This window comes from Diorhabda sublineata, chromosome 2 (genome assembly GCF_026230105.1).
Source record: "Diorhabda sublineata isolate icDioSubl1.1 chromosome 2, icDioSubl1.1, whole genome shotgun sequence".
In the NCBI taxonomy this organism is placed as follows: Eukaryota; Metazoa; Arthropoda; class Insecta; order Coleoptera; family Chrysomelidae; genus Diorhabda; species Diorhabda sublineata.
In genome coordinates this window covers 25276694-25291883 of record NC_079475.1, presented here as the reverse complement: position 1 = coordinate 25291883, position 15190 = coordinate 25276694, and the positions used below count along the sequence as shown (strand labels likewise).

The following is a 15190-nucleotide window of genomic DNA, read 5'->3' as shown; positions in this document are numbered from 1 at the left end:
TAAGTTCAATTTTAGATGACTGCAACGGAGACATGAAGTGGAAGTTCTTGTATCATATACTAATATTATATACAGTGATTACTTTTGGTTATTGTTGTAATAAGTACAACTGGTAAGTAAATTATATAGTTATCGTTGAAAAATAGTACACAAGTTTTTTACATATATTTTCTCCAAAAAAGAGTAACTGAATCTAGTCTAAACGACAAAATTTTTGTAATTTTAATGTACTCAGATGATTTACTTCAAATTATTTAAATATATCTTCCTCGTAAATAGCATTGCATGTTCATTTACTTCATATATAGGGGGTTTTCCAATAAGAGTTGTTATTTTTATATTCAAAGAAAAATGCCATTTTTTGAGATAAATGATCGGATGTTTATTTCATTATAAAGAGGAAGGTATGACGTTAATAATGGAACACAACATCAGCCAATTGGCCGCCACGACAGCGCTTACAGGACCGTATTATATTTCATGAAATTTTCCGTAACCAAATTGCAAAGCGGCTGCCCTATGTCCTCGATAGCCTCACGAATTCCATCTTTGAGGTCTTGAATCGATTTTGGACTGTTGGCGTAGACCTTATCTTTCACGTGGCCCCAAAGGAAAAAGTCGCAAGGTGTTAAATCACAAGATCTCGGTGGCCAATTGTGATCACCTTTTCGAGAGATAACACGGTCCGGAAATTTTTCCTGTAAAAGATGGTTTCGTTGCTCGTGTGGCACGTAGCGCCGTCTTGTTAAAAGTAAACGTTGACCAAATCAATACCATCCAATTCCGGCCATAAAAAATCATTAATCATCTCTCGATAGCGCAATCCATTTACCGTAACTGTTGCTCCAGCCTCATTTTCGAAAAAGTAAGGTCCAATGACACCGCCTCCACCATAAACCACACCAAACAGTCACGCGTTGAGGAAGGAGAGGATTTTCAACAATAACTCTTGAGATTTCCGAGCCCCAGATTCGACGATTTTGTTTATTGACGTAACCACCAAGATGGAAATGGGCCTAATCAGTTAAGATGATCGGCCGGCTTGAGTTCTTGTGTTAACTGAATTTTATAGGCCTTTTAAGACCCCCAAGTCTTTATGCAAAATACGGTGTAATGACGTTTGTGGAATGGCTAATTCCAAAGAACGACGAGGAATGGACAAACCTGGGTTTTTCTCAACACTTTGAGCTACAGCAGCAATATTCTCAGTTGTTTTCGAGCGACGTGCACCGGTTTTATTCTTCACATCACTAACTTGTCCCAACAGCTCAAATTTTTTCACGAATTTCTGTATTGCGATCCGAGAAGGTGCTTCACGTCGAGCTAAAAATGTTTTAGTTTTACGAACCGACTCTGCCAACCTTTCACTATTTTTTAGTGAATTTTAATAATTTCAATGCGTTATAGAAAAGTGTATCGTTCCATTTTCATTAATGGCGTAGTTTCTACTTGTCAAATGTCAAAAAATGACAGCTTCAAAAGTGACACTTATCGAAATAGCGGGCTGTTCAAAATAACACCTCTTATTGGAAAACCCTATACGGTATTCAATAGAAACTGGAACGGAGAGCAACCGCATATGCCCTATGTCAAAATAGACAGATTAAAACAAGCGTACATAAAATTGATAAAATACAAGGCGTTTAATTAAAGTTGAAACATATGGACCGAACAGTTTTTTTCTTCGAACATCACATCGTGAACATAAATGTTGTTTTTCGTGGAAATGACGAGAATCAGATGTTTTGCTTCTAAATTCGAAGACTTTTACAAGTCCCATTTCCAGTCGGTAAAGATCAAGCAATTTCTATTTTGTCTGCACAAATAGAAGCCCAGTAAAGAAGTGGAAAATCATTTATGAAAGAACAGTCTCGATTTTTTTATATTATTTTCAACCAAAAAAAATTACGTTTCACTTCTCCAACATTAAATGGAGAGGACAGTTGGATGTAACTTGCGGCTAACAATAAATACCTATTTTTGTTTTCTCGGTGTAAACGCTACATGGTTAAACAAATGTTTTTTTTGGTATAAACGTTTTTTTAATGCCTATTATTTTCTCCTATTTTTGTCTCAAATTCGTGTTCAATTTTAATCTAGTCGGCTGAACAGCTGGATCAAGTCGTCGCATTGTCAACCATTGTCAACTTCGGTGATCTTTTATTTGACGCAAATAATCTTGTCGCCATCGAACTATCCTTGAAGATTCGGTTATTGCACCTAACCTAACCATTTATTCATTTTTTTATGTTTAAAACCACACTCTGTTAAAACTTGACGCAATGTTTCTAAACTGGTATAATTGTATTCTGGATAATCTGCACCTTCTAATGTCGCAGCCTTGTTCTCCTTATATAAACTATTAATTGTTCTTCGTAAAAAATCTTGAGTAGCTTTGTTAACTGATTTCAGGTTTTCTTTGAATGTTTTTCGGTTCTGTGAATGATCCACAGCAACCCTTTCGTAACTACTCGATAAATAAAAAATTAATTCATCCATTTTTATTAGAATTGCATTATTAGATTGGTGAATATTCTCCTTATTTAAACATTCGAATATATTTAAAATAACTTGCTGTGTATGTTTATTTAAATCTTTATTATTAAATTCATACCTGTCTTTATTTTCACTACACTTTGCAATTTCATTGTCTCCATTCGGCCATGGTCTAAAGAACGCAATATTTCTATTTATTTAAAGAAATTTATAAATTAAATAAATCTCACCTAGCGACGCCACTGCTTATCGCAGACTTTCTGGAAGGAGTATTTCGAAGAAATTGTGTACATAGAAATGTAATTATGTTTACGATTCGATGTTTTCATTGATAAACAGGGGAGATGATGAGTTGACTTGGACTTACGGTTTATTAGATGTTTACCGAATTTTATACATTATTTTTCATTCCTTATTTGGTATTAAGAACTATTACAGGTCGGGGCATCGTCCACGCCGTCTTCACTCTTTCCTTATCTAAAGGTAATGTCTTATAAATTGTGATGTCAGAAGACAGATTAACAGATTTGGTGAGGTAGACCGTCTTTGTGGGAGAGTCCTTGGTAAGGATGTACGACCAAGTGTGGATGGAGACCTTTCGTAAGATAAATTTTCATATATACGAAAATGAAATGAAAGAACAAAATTTGGTCTTATTTTAAAGGCCATTCATAATTTTGCCCTTAATAACATTGACTGTTTCGGACTGTCATTGAAATTTCCTGGTGTAAACTATAGATTCTGTCATTTGACTAGTGTTATTTATAGTTAAACGACAATTATGGTTCATAATTTTCAACGTGGATTATCACAAAAGTGTATTAATGAATATGATACATTATATAGCTATGTGAAGGTCGTCTAAAATATGTTGGAGTGTCAAATCTTCTAGCTAATCTCAATTAAGAATCTTTTGATCTAATAACGAAACCAGATTCAGAAATAGTAGCTCACGAAAATCCAAAAATTAGCTGTATAAATATTTTGTAGTTGGATTCAATGCTAATAGAGAAGAATAGAGAAGTCTTTGGGTAATTTTTTTGGTTAAATAAGGGATTCTTAATGAGGTAACCTTGCGTAGGAGTATTTTCCTCTGCAAGGTTGGGGCTAGATTAAGTTCGCGTCGTGTATGGATCTGCTGTGAAATGGGTAAATTAATATGCAATTTTATAAAAGAAAAATGAAAATGGCTCGGTTGAATTAAGCGTAGTTGAATCGGGTGGAAGAAGCAGAAGAGGTCAACGGTTAAAAATTCTATTTTCGACACATTTATTACAAATATTTAGTTCATTTTCGAGATAGAGGGTAGAGCACGCGCAATGCTTAATTATTTAGAGTATTATTAGACGTCAACCGATAGTCCCATCGATTTTGGCCTCAATATAACGTTCATTATTAATGGTGAATTTCCTCTGCATCAAGTCGTATGGCGTAAAGAAGACAAATTTTCTATTACTTCTTGCCCTCATTAGACTAATTTGCCCGGACTATATCATCGGCCGTTTGGAGTGAATGATAATAAAAAATGAACATGATGGGTATTCGATAGCAGTACAAATTTGATATTCAGTTTTTATTAGAATCAGGATTGATTTAATTTGTTGTTATTACTTTTTAGGAACCCTTTCTTAACGAAAACATCACCACATCTGGCAATTCTAATTTTAGCTCGGGGAGGTTCCAAAGGTGTTCATTTAAAAAATATTGCCAAAGTTAATAATATACCATTAATAAGAATATCATTGGACAGTATCAAAAACGTAAATTTCGTTCATTCAGTCTGGGTATCAACCGATCACATAAATATTTTTCAAGAAGCCGAGGAAGGTAAACATGACAATTTTCATCGCTACGGAAGTTTTAGTTGTAAAATAAAAGAAATTTATTTTAGAAAAAATCCTAATATCTCAAATGAGAATTTTATAATCGAAAATGATGATGGTACCAGATTATAGGAGGTGACATAATCGTTAACTTTTTCAAATTGCGATCGGTCTTCGGTATTCAACATCATATTTAACAGAATAGTGCTTATAATGTGAAAGTAACAAGTACCTAATTCAATTTATTGAGAGAATAAGTTTAAAAGAACGAGTTGCAATATTAAATTATTATTGATGCTTTTCAACTAAATTAAATGCTCAAAATGTTATCCACGGGTCTTCCATATTACGAATAACTAATTAACCAGAATAAGTCGCCTCTAAATCGGTTTGCGGCTGCCGTATATTTTACATTTTATCTATATAAAGTTTTGAATTTGAAAAATATCACATGGATAATGTGAAGGTACACCATCTTGTTACCAGATACTATCATCTGAATTGCAGATAACAGTCCTCTGCATGATTTCCTTCAAAAAAATAAGGACCACTTTTTGTGTAATTAATTATTCCCGCACAAACATTGATTTTCTGATAGTATAGCATGACGTTCAGTCATCCAATGAGGATTATCTTTTTCTCGGTATCTGCAATTTTGACTGAACCATTTATATAAAACGTAGAAACATAATTTGTTTAATAAAATGTAGATTGCGATTACATAATCTGTCACAGAACTGCATACAACGATGGTGATGGTAAATAGATAAAGAGTTTTTTCAATTTTACTGATTGTTGTTCGGCGGATTGGTTAGGGTTCTTTGCCTGTTTTTGAGTTTTCGTTCTATCTCTATTTCATATTAAAATTCTAATTTCTTCGAGTGGGGCCTAACTTAAAGTAGCTATAATTTGCTTCGAAATTTTTTTGACTTTTTCTATAAATAACAAAACCTTCAATGATATTTTAGTTGACTTCAGGCAGAGAAATTTGGTAATAATAACAAAACCTCCACAGATATTTCAATTGACTTTAGACAGGTAACTCATTTTTATAGAGAGAGAAAGAAAGAGATAGAGAAGTGCTTTATTGTCAAAAAATTGTCACAGTTTGTAGACAAAAGCTTCTAAACACTAAAAAACAAACAACAACAATAAAAAATAACTAAATAAAGATACAAATAAAATAAAGTATCAAGATACAGAAGAAAACCACAATGAGTAACAAAAAAATAGGTAATAGTAATAAGTAATAATTAGTCTATAGCAAAAATTAACTAGTATGCAGCATACCCGGAATTAAATATTAGTATTAGAATAGAAGTAATTTACATGGTACATGGCATTTTCTAGTAAATATGTCCTTAAATTATTGCGCAATGCGGGAAAAAATGATATCGACTTGATTTCAATTGGCAAGTGATTGTGCATTTATTTGTATTGTAAAATATTGAGCTCTTAACTAATTCTGAACGTGGAGTAGGGAGGTGAAGGTCGTGCTCTGCGTTCCTAAGTGAAAATCCGTGCAACGACCTTTCTGAAATTGGAAAAGTGTGCCTCAAATTAGGCAATTTTTAATCTATTAAAGTAGTCACAGCCGTGAGCCCTGCTGTTTAGTCCAAGTAATATCTAACAGCTCTCTTTTGTAGTTTGAAGATTCGGTCAAATTGAGTCACATCACATGTACTCCAGAAGGAAAGGGGATATGGAAGATGCAGCTCAATAAGGGCATAATCGGGGGATGGATAAGGTCAGTTCTTTGGAAACTTTAGTTTTAGAAACGTTGAGACAGAGAATATTAGAGTCGCACCATGATTTGAGGGTGATTAGGTCACTCGATATGGTCCTAGAAGTGCCATGAGAAACTATAAATTAGGTATTACAAGTTGAAAAAGTTTACAATTACATCACTACTTTCGTCATTTAAAATCTACCATCAGGATTGTTGTATAAAGTAAATTTGCGAAATAATAAATTTGTTTAAGAAATGTAATTTTAAGCTTGTAGGTAAACCAGGTTACTTTACAACGTTCCTTTTCTAGAAAACGTAAATATTCACTGGAGATCCGCATATACTGCGACGGATACAGCTACATCGCTAGTTGGGATAAAAGAATTTTTAGAGCATCATCCAGAAGTTGACATTTTGGGTTTGGTCCAGTGTACTTCTCCATTCATCAAACGATCTTATTTACAATTAGCTGTTGATTATATGAGAAACGGATTAGAATGTGCTTTTTCAGTAACCAGGTACTGGTACATTCATGTAGTGACCGTTATTCTAGCGGGCTGTGGCAATTGAATCGAAATACCATAAATAACGCATAAACTCATTATTACCCAAATAAACAATAAGATTAGAAACTTACTATTTTCTTTTTAGTTTTCTTGTTTCTCTTTATTGCGAGAATGTATAACATATTGCTTCAAATTGATAGAGTGGGGGCAAAAATACGAAAATTTACATTTACTTGAAAAATAATAAATAATAATTGCAATAAACACATTAAAGGACATTCTAAAATACTTTGATGATAAAAGACATCCCGTATAATTTTTAACATTTCATCTAACAGTTTTTGTTAGTTATCGAAGTCTCTCAATCACACCGGACATTTTTATAATTTGAAAGTATTTTTTGCTATTTTTTTCGTTTGTAGTTGAATATTTATTTATTTAATTAATTAATTTAATTAGTAATATCTGAACTTCCTACATAAATTAATTCCTTATCTGATCCAACTTTTTCCTTATATTCAAATACTTCTTGGTCCATGAAGGATTTTTGCTTTCCACATTTCCACTTCACCTCATTTCTAACCTAGTTTTTCAAATTGTAACTTGCCCATACGTTTTTTCTCACTCTTCCTTTATAAATTTTCTTTGTTGTTGCTTTTAGATTTACTATATATTAAACAGTCGGTAAGTTGGATAAAAAGTTTATGTCACAAAAAAAAAATGTTAATGATGCAAAGCTTAAAACAAAATAATGAATTATGGAAATATAGGCGAAACAGAATAAAATAATGGTTCATCCACACGTCTAGATCTGCGATCTGGAAACCGGACGTCTTTCGGGTTCACAGAATAGTGTCTTCTAAGCAACTAACTAGCTCTCACGCGCTTTTCGTCTAATTATTATACAAGAATATATTGAAAAATGCTTAGCCTACTATAGAACCAAACAAAATTTCAATGTCAAAATATTTTATTATTAAACATATTCTCCTCTTAATTGGATACATTTATTACAGCGAACCTGCAATGTCTCTAGGACCTCTTCAACTTTTATTACTTCCTCGTTGGAAGAAAGTTTACGACCTTTTAAACTTTTTTTTCGGTTGAGAAACGAGATGATAGTCGACAGGAGCCAAATCTGGTGAATAAGGGGAGTGTTCTAGTAATTCAAACTCTAAATCACGAATTTTTTGCATGGCAACATGAAATTTGTGTGCAGGGGCGTTATCCTGCAAAAATAAAACACTTTTGGATAGCTTTCCGCTTTTCTCTTTTTTACCTGTAGAGTAGTCAATAATGTCGAATAGTAATCTCCAATTATTGTTCTACCCTTATCCAAAAAATCAAACATGATTACTCCATGGCAATACCAAAAAAAACTGAAGCAGATTTTTGGATCCAAAACTTCTTAGGTCTTAGTGATCCAGAGTGTCGCCATTCCAGCGATTGTTGCTTTGTTTCTGGATCATAGAAATGTACCCAAGTCTCATCCATAGTAACAATTCGGCTTAAGAAGTCTACATCGTTTTCAAACCGAGCACAGATCGAACGCTTTTTTCCTTGTTGATAAGGTTGACCCACATTCTATACTTTCTCTTCTAAATCCCTACAACCTTCATTCAGACATTTTTCCGTTCTTCATATACGAATATCCACAAATTCGCTGTTGCTGTGCTCAAGTTTTTAAATAGAGCCTTTCCATAACGGTGAATAGAATGAAGGGGAACAGTGGATCGGCCCACTATATCACCTGATCTGAGCTAATTAGATTTTTTATGGGGTTATTTGAACCTTATTTCTACAATCCTACAACTATCCGTCAGCGACAACACCATATTGTGTAATAATTACACAACATAAAACCCACTATGCTACATAATACTAGAGGCGAATGCATTGTGGGTATCTATCATTGTCCGAAGGCCAATTTAACAACTATTGTAGATTTTATTTTGTTAGTTTTAGGAAGTAACTTAATAACATTCCATAAATATATTTTTGACCACACTATAGCAATTTTAAGCATGATGTAATCACACGAATGTGGTTAAACCGTAAATTAGATTAAAATATGAAAAATCAGTAAATTGTTATTAAAAATTGGGACTTGAGAGATTATTGAACAGATTCAAATTGTTACAAAATACAAATTTGAGAAGTGTCACTGAATATTATGAAATGTTTTTTCAATTATATGAAATACTTTGTAGATCTCACAAATTGATATGGAAAGAAACAGATAACCAAGTAATTCCTCTCAATTTTAACCCGTACAAAAGACCAAGGCGACAGGATTGGGTAGGAATTTTGATTGAAAATGGGATGTTCTATTTTGCAACTAGAAACTTGATTCAAAAAAACACTCTGCAGTCTCTTAAGTAAGTAAGAATATATGATAACTATATACGGCGAGGTTTCTTTCGGTATTTATCTATGATAATTTAAAGAAACTAAAACTATTTCTCTAGAAATAAAATTTCAATTCACTTTGAACTAAGGTCACAAATGTCATATTTTAAGTAGTAAAGCCATCTTCACTGTCGCAGAATATAATAATCAAAAGAAAAATCTTTTCTAGCAATTAAAGTCTCACGTTACAATATAAACATATTTATTATAAAAAATATATCAATACTGACAGTATGTTGATGCAAAACACAAGTAATAATCAAATTTTGTTTGGAATCGTACACGATTCACATATCTTTTAATTTTGAATAAAATTTTTGAGCAAACATTATATTTTCCATAATTAAACTTTAACTATAGCTTTCCCAATATTACCACCTCGCAACATATCTGTAAAAGCTTCGTACATATTTTCAAAGCCATTAGTCACCGTTTCTGGGTATTTCAACTTTCCCTCCTGAATCCAATTTTTATTTTGCTCAATTCCTTCCAACCATCTATCCAACCATCTGTGAACAATGAATCCTTCCATTTTCAGCTGATTGAACGTCATTGGATACTGAACAATGGGTGCTAAAAAATAGTATTCTCTTATTTAATAATAGTTTCATACATACGTTAATTCACAAGGAGGATCATAAAGTGATCAAATTGTAAGTATGAGACACAACACTATTTTAATACTCGATATTTTTCGTGCAACGTGCAACAAGCTCCTATATATCGATCTCTCTATGTTTAAATATAATTTTATGGGACGCTATAATAAATTAGCTTCATATACACTCATGTGTGTATAGAGAATAACAGTGCGAGCTACAGAGAAACCAAAATGGACTGGACCTCTTATTTGAAGAGATAGACTTAAACTTGTAAAATCAAATATAAGCTGAATTTCTTGAAGAATACGATAATCATAGTTTAAATGCATCTTATTTAGGCAAAATTTGTAAATTATCAATTTTACACTTTTGTTGTAAATTTGTTTTTCCCGAAGCTGTACTATAAACGATTCCCGAGATATGGCCGAGAGCCATTCTTATTGGGACACCCGCTACACATACCCATAGCCAATAGTGGTGTGGACGCGCATTTTCGTTCTTTGGATACAAAAGATATTAACATATTTGGCACTTCAAAATTTGAAGATTAATTTTGTGTTTTTCTATTTAATAAATAGAAAAGTATATTTAACACATATAAATGTTTAGCACAATTGACTTATGACACTTATTTACCATATATGTCTGATAGCGCTACTAGTCCTGGTTGATGATTTTAAATAAAAATTGCACTCAATACATTTGTGTGCTACACCATCGACATTAGTGATACAATGGATATCTTTCTGGGAATATCTGTTAGGTGATCTACATTCTAGTTTAGGAAATGTTTGTGGTACTAACCTTTCGGTAACTCTGTCTCATTATATCCAGAAATAGCTCCACAAACAGATATTCTTCCGAATAAATTCATATACATCATTATTAGAGAACTTATTCCACCACCCACCTGTAAATGGAAATTAGGTATTCAATACAATAATAAATTTATTTGAGAAATAAATAAGAAATAATTCATTGTATTGAAGACCTTCTATCGATTCTGTACAATGAAAATCCAGATGCATAGTATCTAAATTATGAAAAGCTTTCTAAAAAATAGATACAGTGATGTTCGTTTCATCGACTAGAATTTATAGCAACAAATAATTAAATATAAGATAAAACTTCAAATTTTTGTAAATATGTAAATATAAAATTTGTGTTTTCAATTGAAATACTACATACATAGTTCTTGAGATACAAAAATTCATATCAAAGATGAGAATCTATTCTATTACATATTTTTTGAGTTGCAATTTATATTCCAATGGCATAAGACAAACTTGAATTTCTATTCTATTCTATTCTTATTTAATAAAAGAAGAAAAACCTTAAAATTTTATTAATAAACCTAGAACAAGGTATAAAAGATGAAATGGGAATTATTTTCACTGGAGACAAAAAGAGAATAAAAATAAATAAAGATAAAGATATATATACAAATAGACATTATTTTCATAGATCAAAAATAAAAGAATAAATTGAGGTGAAGGTAAAGGAAGAATTTCAAGCACACAATATGTTTCTGAAAGTTAGGAATTGGGAAATTAGGAATTTTAAAATCATTTAAAAAATATAAATACAATTGAGTCCTATCAAAACTTGATATATATCACATTTATTCTATTCCATTTGTATATAGACAAATATTGATAACTAGATATGGAGGTATACAATAATTACTGAATTTCTGGTAAAATGAAAACAAACAACCACTTACATTATCAAAATAACAATCAATTTTATTTGGGGCGTATTCCTTCAACTTCGCTTTGACATTATCAGTTTTGTAATTGATAAAGTGATCGAATCCAAGTTCTTGTACTAACCACTTTCCTTTTTCGTCGGATCCTGCAACGCCAATTGTTTTACATCCCTTAATTTTGGCAATTTGACCTACATGACTTCCTACGGCTCCTGCAGCTCCAGTTATTATAACTGTTTCTCCTGCTTTTGGCTTACAAATTTCTAATAAACCAAAATATGCGGTATTCCTGTAAAAAATTGAATAGTTTTGAAAAAATACCCTACTTTTTCAAAAAAAAAAACAAAAATGTACAATTTGCATATATACATAACGCACAGATTAGCTATTTTTTTATGTGAATAGTTTTAAATATCCTCACACACAAAAATTCAAATAACTTTAGGTCTTCTTTCATTTCAGGAGTAGAACACGTTATTTTAAAAATTATTAGATACTGTAACAACTTTGGAGTTGTAATAATATCAGTATATTTCGCAAGTTTTTGTAAACGAAATCTTGTTTTCATAAAACAACTTATAAAAAATTTTTCCATATGATGCCAAAAGAAAGCACTACAGCAAAGTACTGCAGATGCCAATCAAAATCATCCCTGTTCTATATTATAAATAACTAAAAAACATATTAAAAACTCATCTCTCTGTATCCACTTACCCTGGCATTCCTAATACACCTAAAGCTAATGAAATGGGAAGATTTCCTAAATCTGGTATCAACCAAGCTGATGGTACACCATTTGCCAATGGTTTTCCATTTGATACTGTATGCGTTCTCCAGCCATATTCTCCCACTATATACTTTCCTTCTGGAAAATCTGGATTTTTACTTTCTAAAATTCTATAACAATATTGGTATTTATCAGAATTATGAGTATCGTTCGCTTAAACTTTTGCTAAAACGTATAAAATACGTACTTAGCTATTTGTGAGCCCATAAATGTCTTTCCCGTTTTAACTCTAGGAGCGTATGCTCTCATATATGGATCAACGCTCAAATATTCAGCAGCTGCCAGAAATTCTAAAACAAATCACAACGTCAAATAACAAATCGAGTTACACATGACAAATTACTATTTTAACTATAATGTATAATTCAATACCCATTAGACGTGTTTTTCACTTCAACTGTAGGTCTAGTTATCTATACGTTAGTAACTACAAAAGTTAGCATGATAGAAGCAAAATTTCACATCAAAATTATCCTGTTAATTTTAAATACCTAACGTTAGGTTATAATATATCTCGCGAAATTGTGAACTGTTGAAGATTGTGAATCGTAGCATGTTGCTTACAATTTAACGCAATACTTTTTGGTAGATTAAAATCTATCGGATGAAACCATATTATTTATGAATTCGTTTTATCGAATGTAAACAAAACCGTGTTTTGGTGATTGTAAATTGATTTCGTGTCGAAAATAACTCTAGCTTTAGAATTAGTTATATGAAATTGTTAGGTTAGGTTAGGTTGAAAGATAAATATTTGGTGCCTATTTGCGGTTCCAATATTCTCAAATAAGTGTAAGTAAACATGTCTATCAAAGAAAAGTTTTTTTAAAAAAAATTCATTACTGTTACTTTTCAGACTTGGTTCATTTATTTTATTTCAATGATACTTGTTTCATTTCCTAACTCTACTACTCTAAGGCCGATCAATGAGGGACGGCCTTCGGACAGTTGACAATTTGACAACTGTAACATTGTGATTCAATAGTTTCATTTCGATAGATTACAATCTATCGAAAAATAATGCGTTAAATTGTAAGCAATATGCAATATCCCGCGATAAAGATTATAATATAAATTTCTTCAATTTCTTATCATTATATATTTATGATTTGAAGGTGACACCTACATTGATTGTGTAAAGTCAGTTCTCAACTCAACAAACTAGAATTCAACATTACTTTTTAGTTCCATTAGTATCACCATTCAACCCATTATGAAATAAAAAAAGCCCTAATCAAAAGTAAATTGTTTAAAATTGAACTGTACAACCGAAATAACCAATAATAATTGAGAACTGACATAGGAGCTTTGCTAAAAAAATACGTTTGAAAATAATTTACAGTTTCAAATGCGTAATGTATGATTAAAGAATTAATAATTGGGATGTTATTGTATAGTATAAAGCTACTAATCGTTACAAATGCTTGCGAGTGCGTTAGTGTGTTCCAGACTGGCAAACATGACGAACGATAATTTCGTAATAATAATTGTGTCGGCTATTACGTTTGGTTCACTTTGATATGCCCCGAAATTGGCCATAACACCGTCATTTGATCAACTACTCATGATCGTCTCACATAGAGGCATTTGACCGAACTAGCCTGCCAAAAACCAATTTAATAAAAATATTTGTACGAATACAAAGATTGCTGCCTTAGTATGTATACTGCCTTATTGTACACTATGTATATTAATAAGTTCTTCAGAGAACCTATCCGTACCGCTACTGAAATCTAAATGAAATATTGATAATACGATTCTGTACTCTGGGTAAATAATTTCATTCCAAATACTCAACAATTTTGACATCAACATAATAATAATGAGATGATATCTATGCTTATTATAAGATTTAAACTATCTAAAAAAACGACAAAATGTTTTTTAAAACGTCTCTGATGCCATTAAAAGATTCATTACGATTATACTAATTTCTTTGTACTCAAATTTCGTATGTTTCTAATCACTTTTTTTTGTTTGAAACAAAAAAACTATTAGCTAGTTTTATTTTATCTAATTTTATACATATATATATATATATATATATATATATATATATTAGTTGTCTATGTACCTAACCTCAAAATTTCTGTTGATATGTTTGAAATGTTAATGAGGATATTTTGATGTATAATACGTATAATAAATTGTTAATCAATTGTACGACATTCATAGTAGTCGGTTGACTAGATATTCCCGTCATTCCATTTACCTCCATCTTTCAATGCCGGTAGTTCTTCATTTACTAGTTTAAAATCACTTTCCTTGGGAAAACCTTGGAATTGCTTTTGAAAAATAAAAGCTTTTGCACTTATATATCTTCTACAAATAGAATTAAATTGTATTGAACCCGATTTAAGTAAGAAACCACTTAGTACACTCATTTTAGCCACTCTACTGATTGTTGATTGAATTATTGATGTTTTTCAATTTTTAATTTCACTTTAAACAGAGTCGTCTTAGCGCAATATTCATCTAATGACAATTTTATTGTTTATTAAAAAAACATCAAAGCTTCTAATTATTCAGTCTACTAAATACCTGCATTTCATTTCAACATCTCTAAGTTGAATAGAGAACATGGTAGGGAATTATATTATTTTCTCTCTGAGTACGCATTAATATACCATACAGAACAATTTTTACTGATAATTAGAAATCAAAATTTAAATACTGGATATTTTTCTGCAAATACAGCTCGAAGCTACCATGTCACTATTTGTTTCAGTTCCACTAGTTTTAAATTTCTCATTACTAAAATCTAAAATTGATTGACTAACTTTTTGCCAAAAACTGCATTGAAATAAATCTCATAAAGCTCTAGTGAACCCAATTTCAAATACGGGATTTTTCATTGTAAAATGTTTACATGTATATTGAGAATTTCAAGTTTGTTTTCTGCGTCGATTTTCATTGTCTCAGCGATTTAAAATGAAGAAAAATTTTGGTGGAAATTAATTTCACTCACAATCAGAGTTTGTTGTTTACAAAAAAGTCAACATCCTATATCTTATTAACGGCAAGAATTGCCAAACATGATTATAAGAGTTTTTCGTCTTTTAAAATGAACTCGTCCATTATTCCAAATCACTGGGTAGATACCATGTAGAACAATTGGAAAATTTGGCCC

The 15190-nt window shown here is 31.5% G+C and overlaps 2 protein-coding genes across 4 annotated transcripts; one reads left to right on the top strand and one right to left on the bottom strand.

Moving 5' to 3' along the window:
* The first annotated feature begins 25 nt into the window (after positions 1 to 25).
* On the top strand, positions 26 to 6420 carry LOC130440549 (N-acylneuraminate cytidylyltransferase). Its single transcript, XM_056773793.1, has 3 exons — positions 26 to 112; positions 4115 to 4323; positions 5966 to 6420. The coding sequence occupies exons 1-3, from the start codon at positions 33 to 35 to the stop codon at positions 5968 to 5970; spliced, it is 294 nt and encodes a 97-aa protein (XP_056629771.1). The 5' UTR covers positions 26 to 32; the 3' UTR covers positions 5971 to 6420.
* Positions 6421 to 9148: 2728 nt separating this feature from the next.
* On the bottom strand, positions 9149 to 14633 carry LOC130440547 (prostaglandin reductase 1-like). 3 transcript variants are annotated; one of them, XM_056773790.1, is made up of 6 exons: positions 14273 to 14633; positions 12248 to 12350; positions 11988 to 12170; positions 11289 to 11562; positions 10370 to 10475; positions 9149 to 9536 (listed from the first exon to the last, which is right to left on the bottom strand). In XM_056773790.1, exons 1-6 carry the CDS (start codon positions 14442 to 14444, stop codon positions 9307 to 9309), a joined length of 1068 nt encoding a protein of 355 aa, XP_056629768.1. In that variant the 5' UTR covers positions 14445 to 14633; the 3' UTR covers positions 9149 to 9306. The 3 variants fall into 3 exon arrangements, with proteins under 3 accessions (XP_056629768.1, XP_056629769.1, XP_056629770.1); XM_056773791.1 differs by lacking the exon at positions 14273 to 14633 and adding an exon at positions 12433 to 13013; XM_056773792.1 differs by lacking the exon at positions 14273 to 14633 and adding an exon at positions 12904 to 12941.
* Between the last annotated feature and the right edge of the window lie 557 nt (positions 14634 to 15190).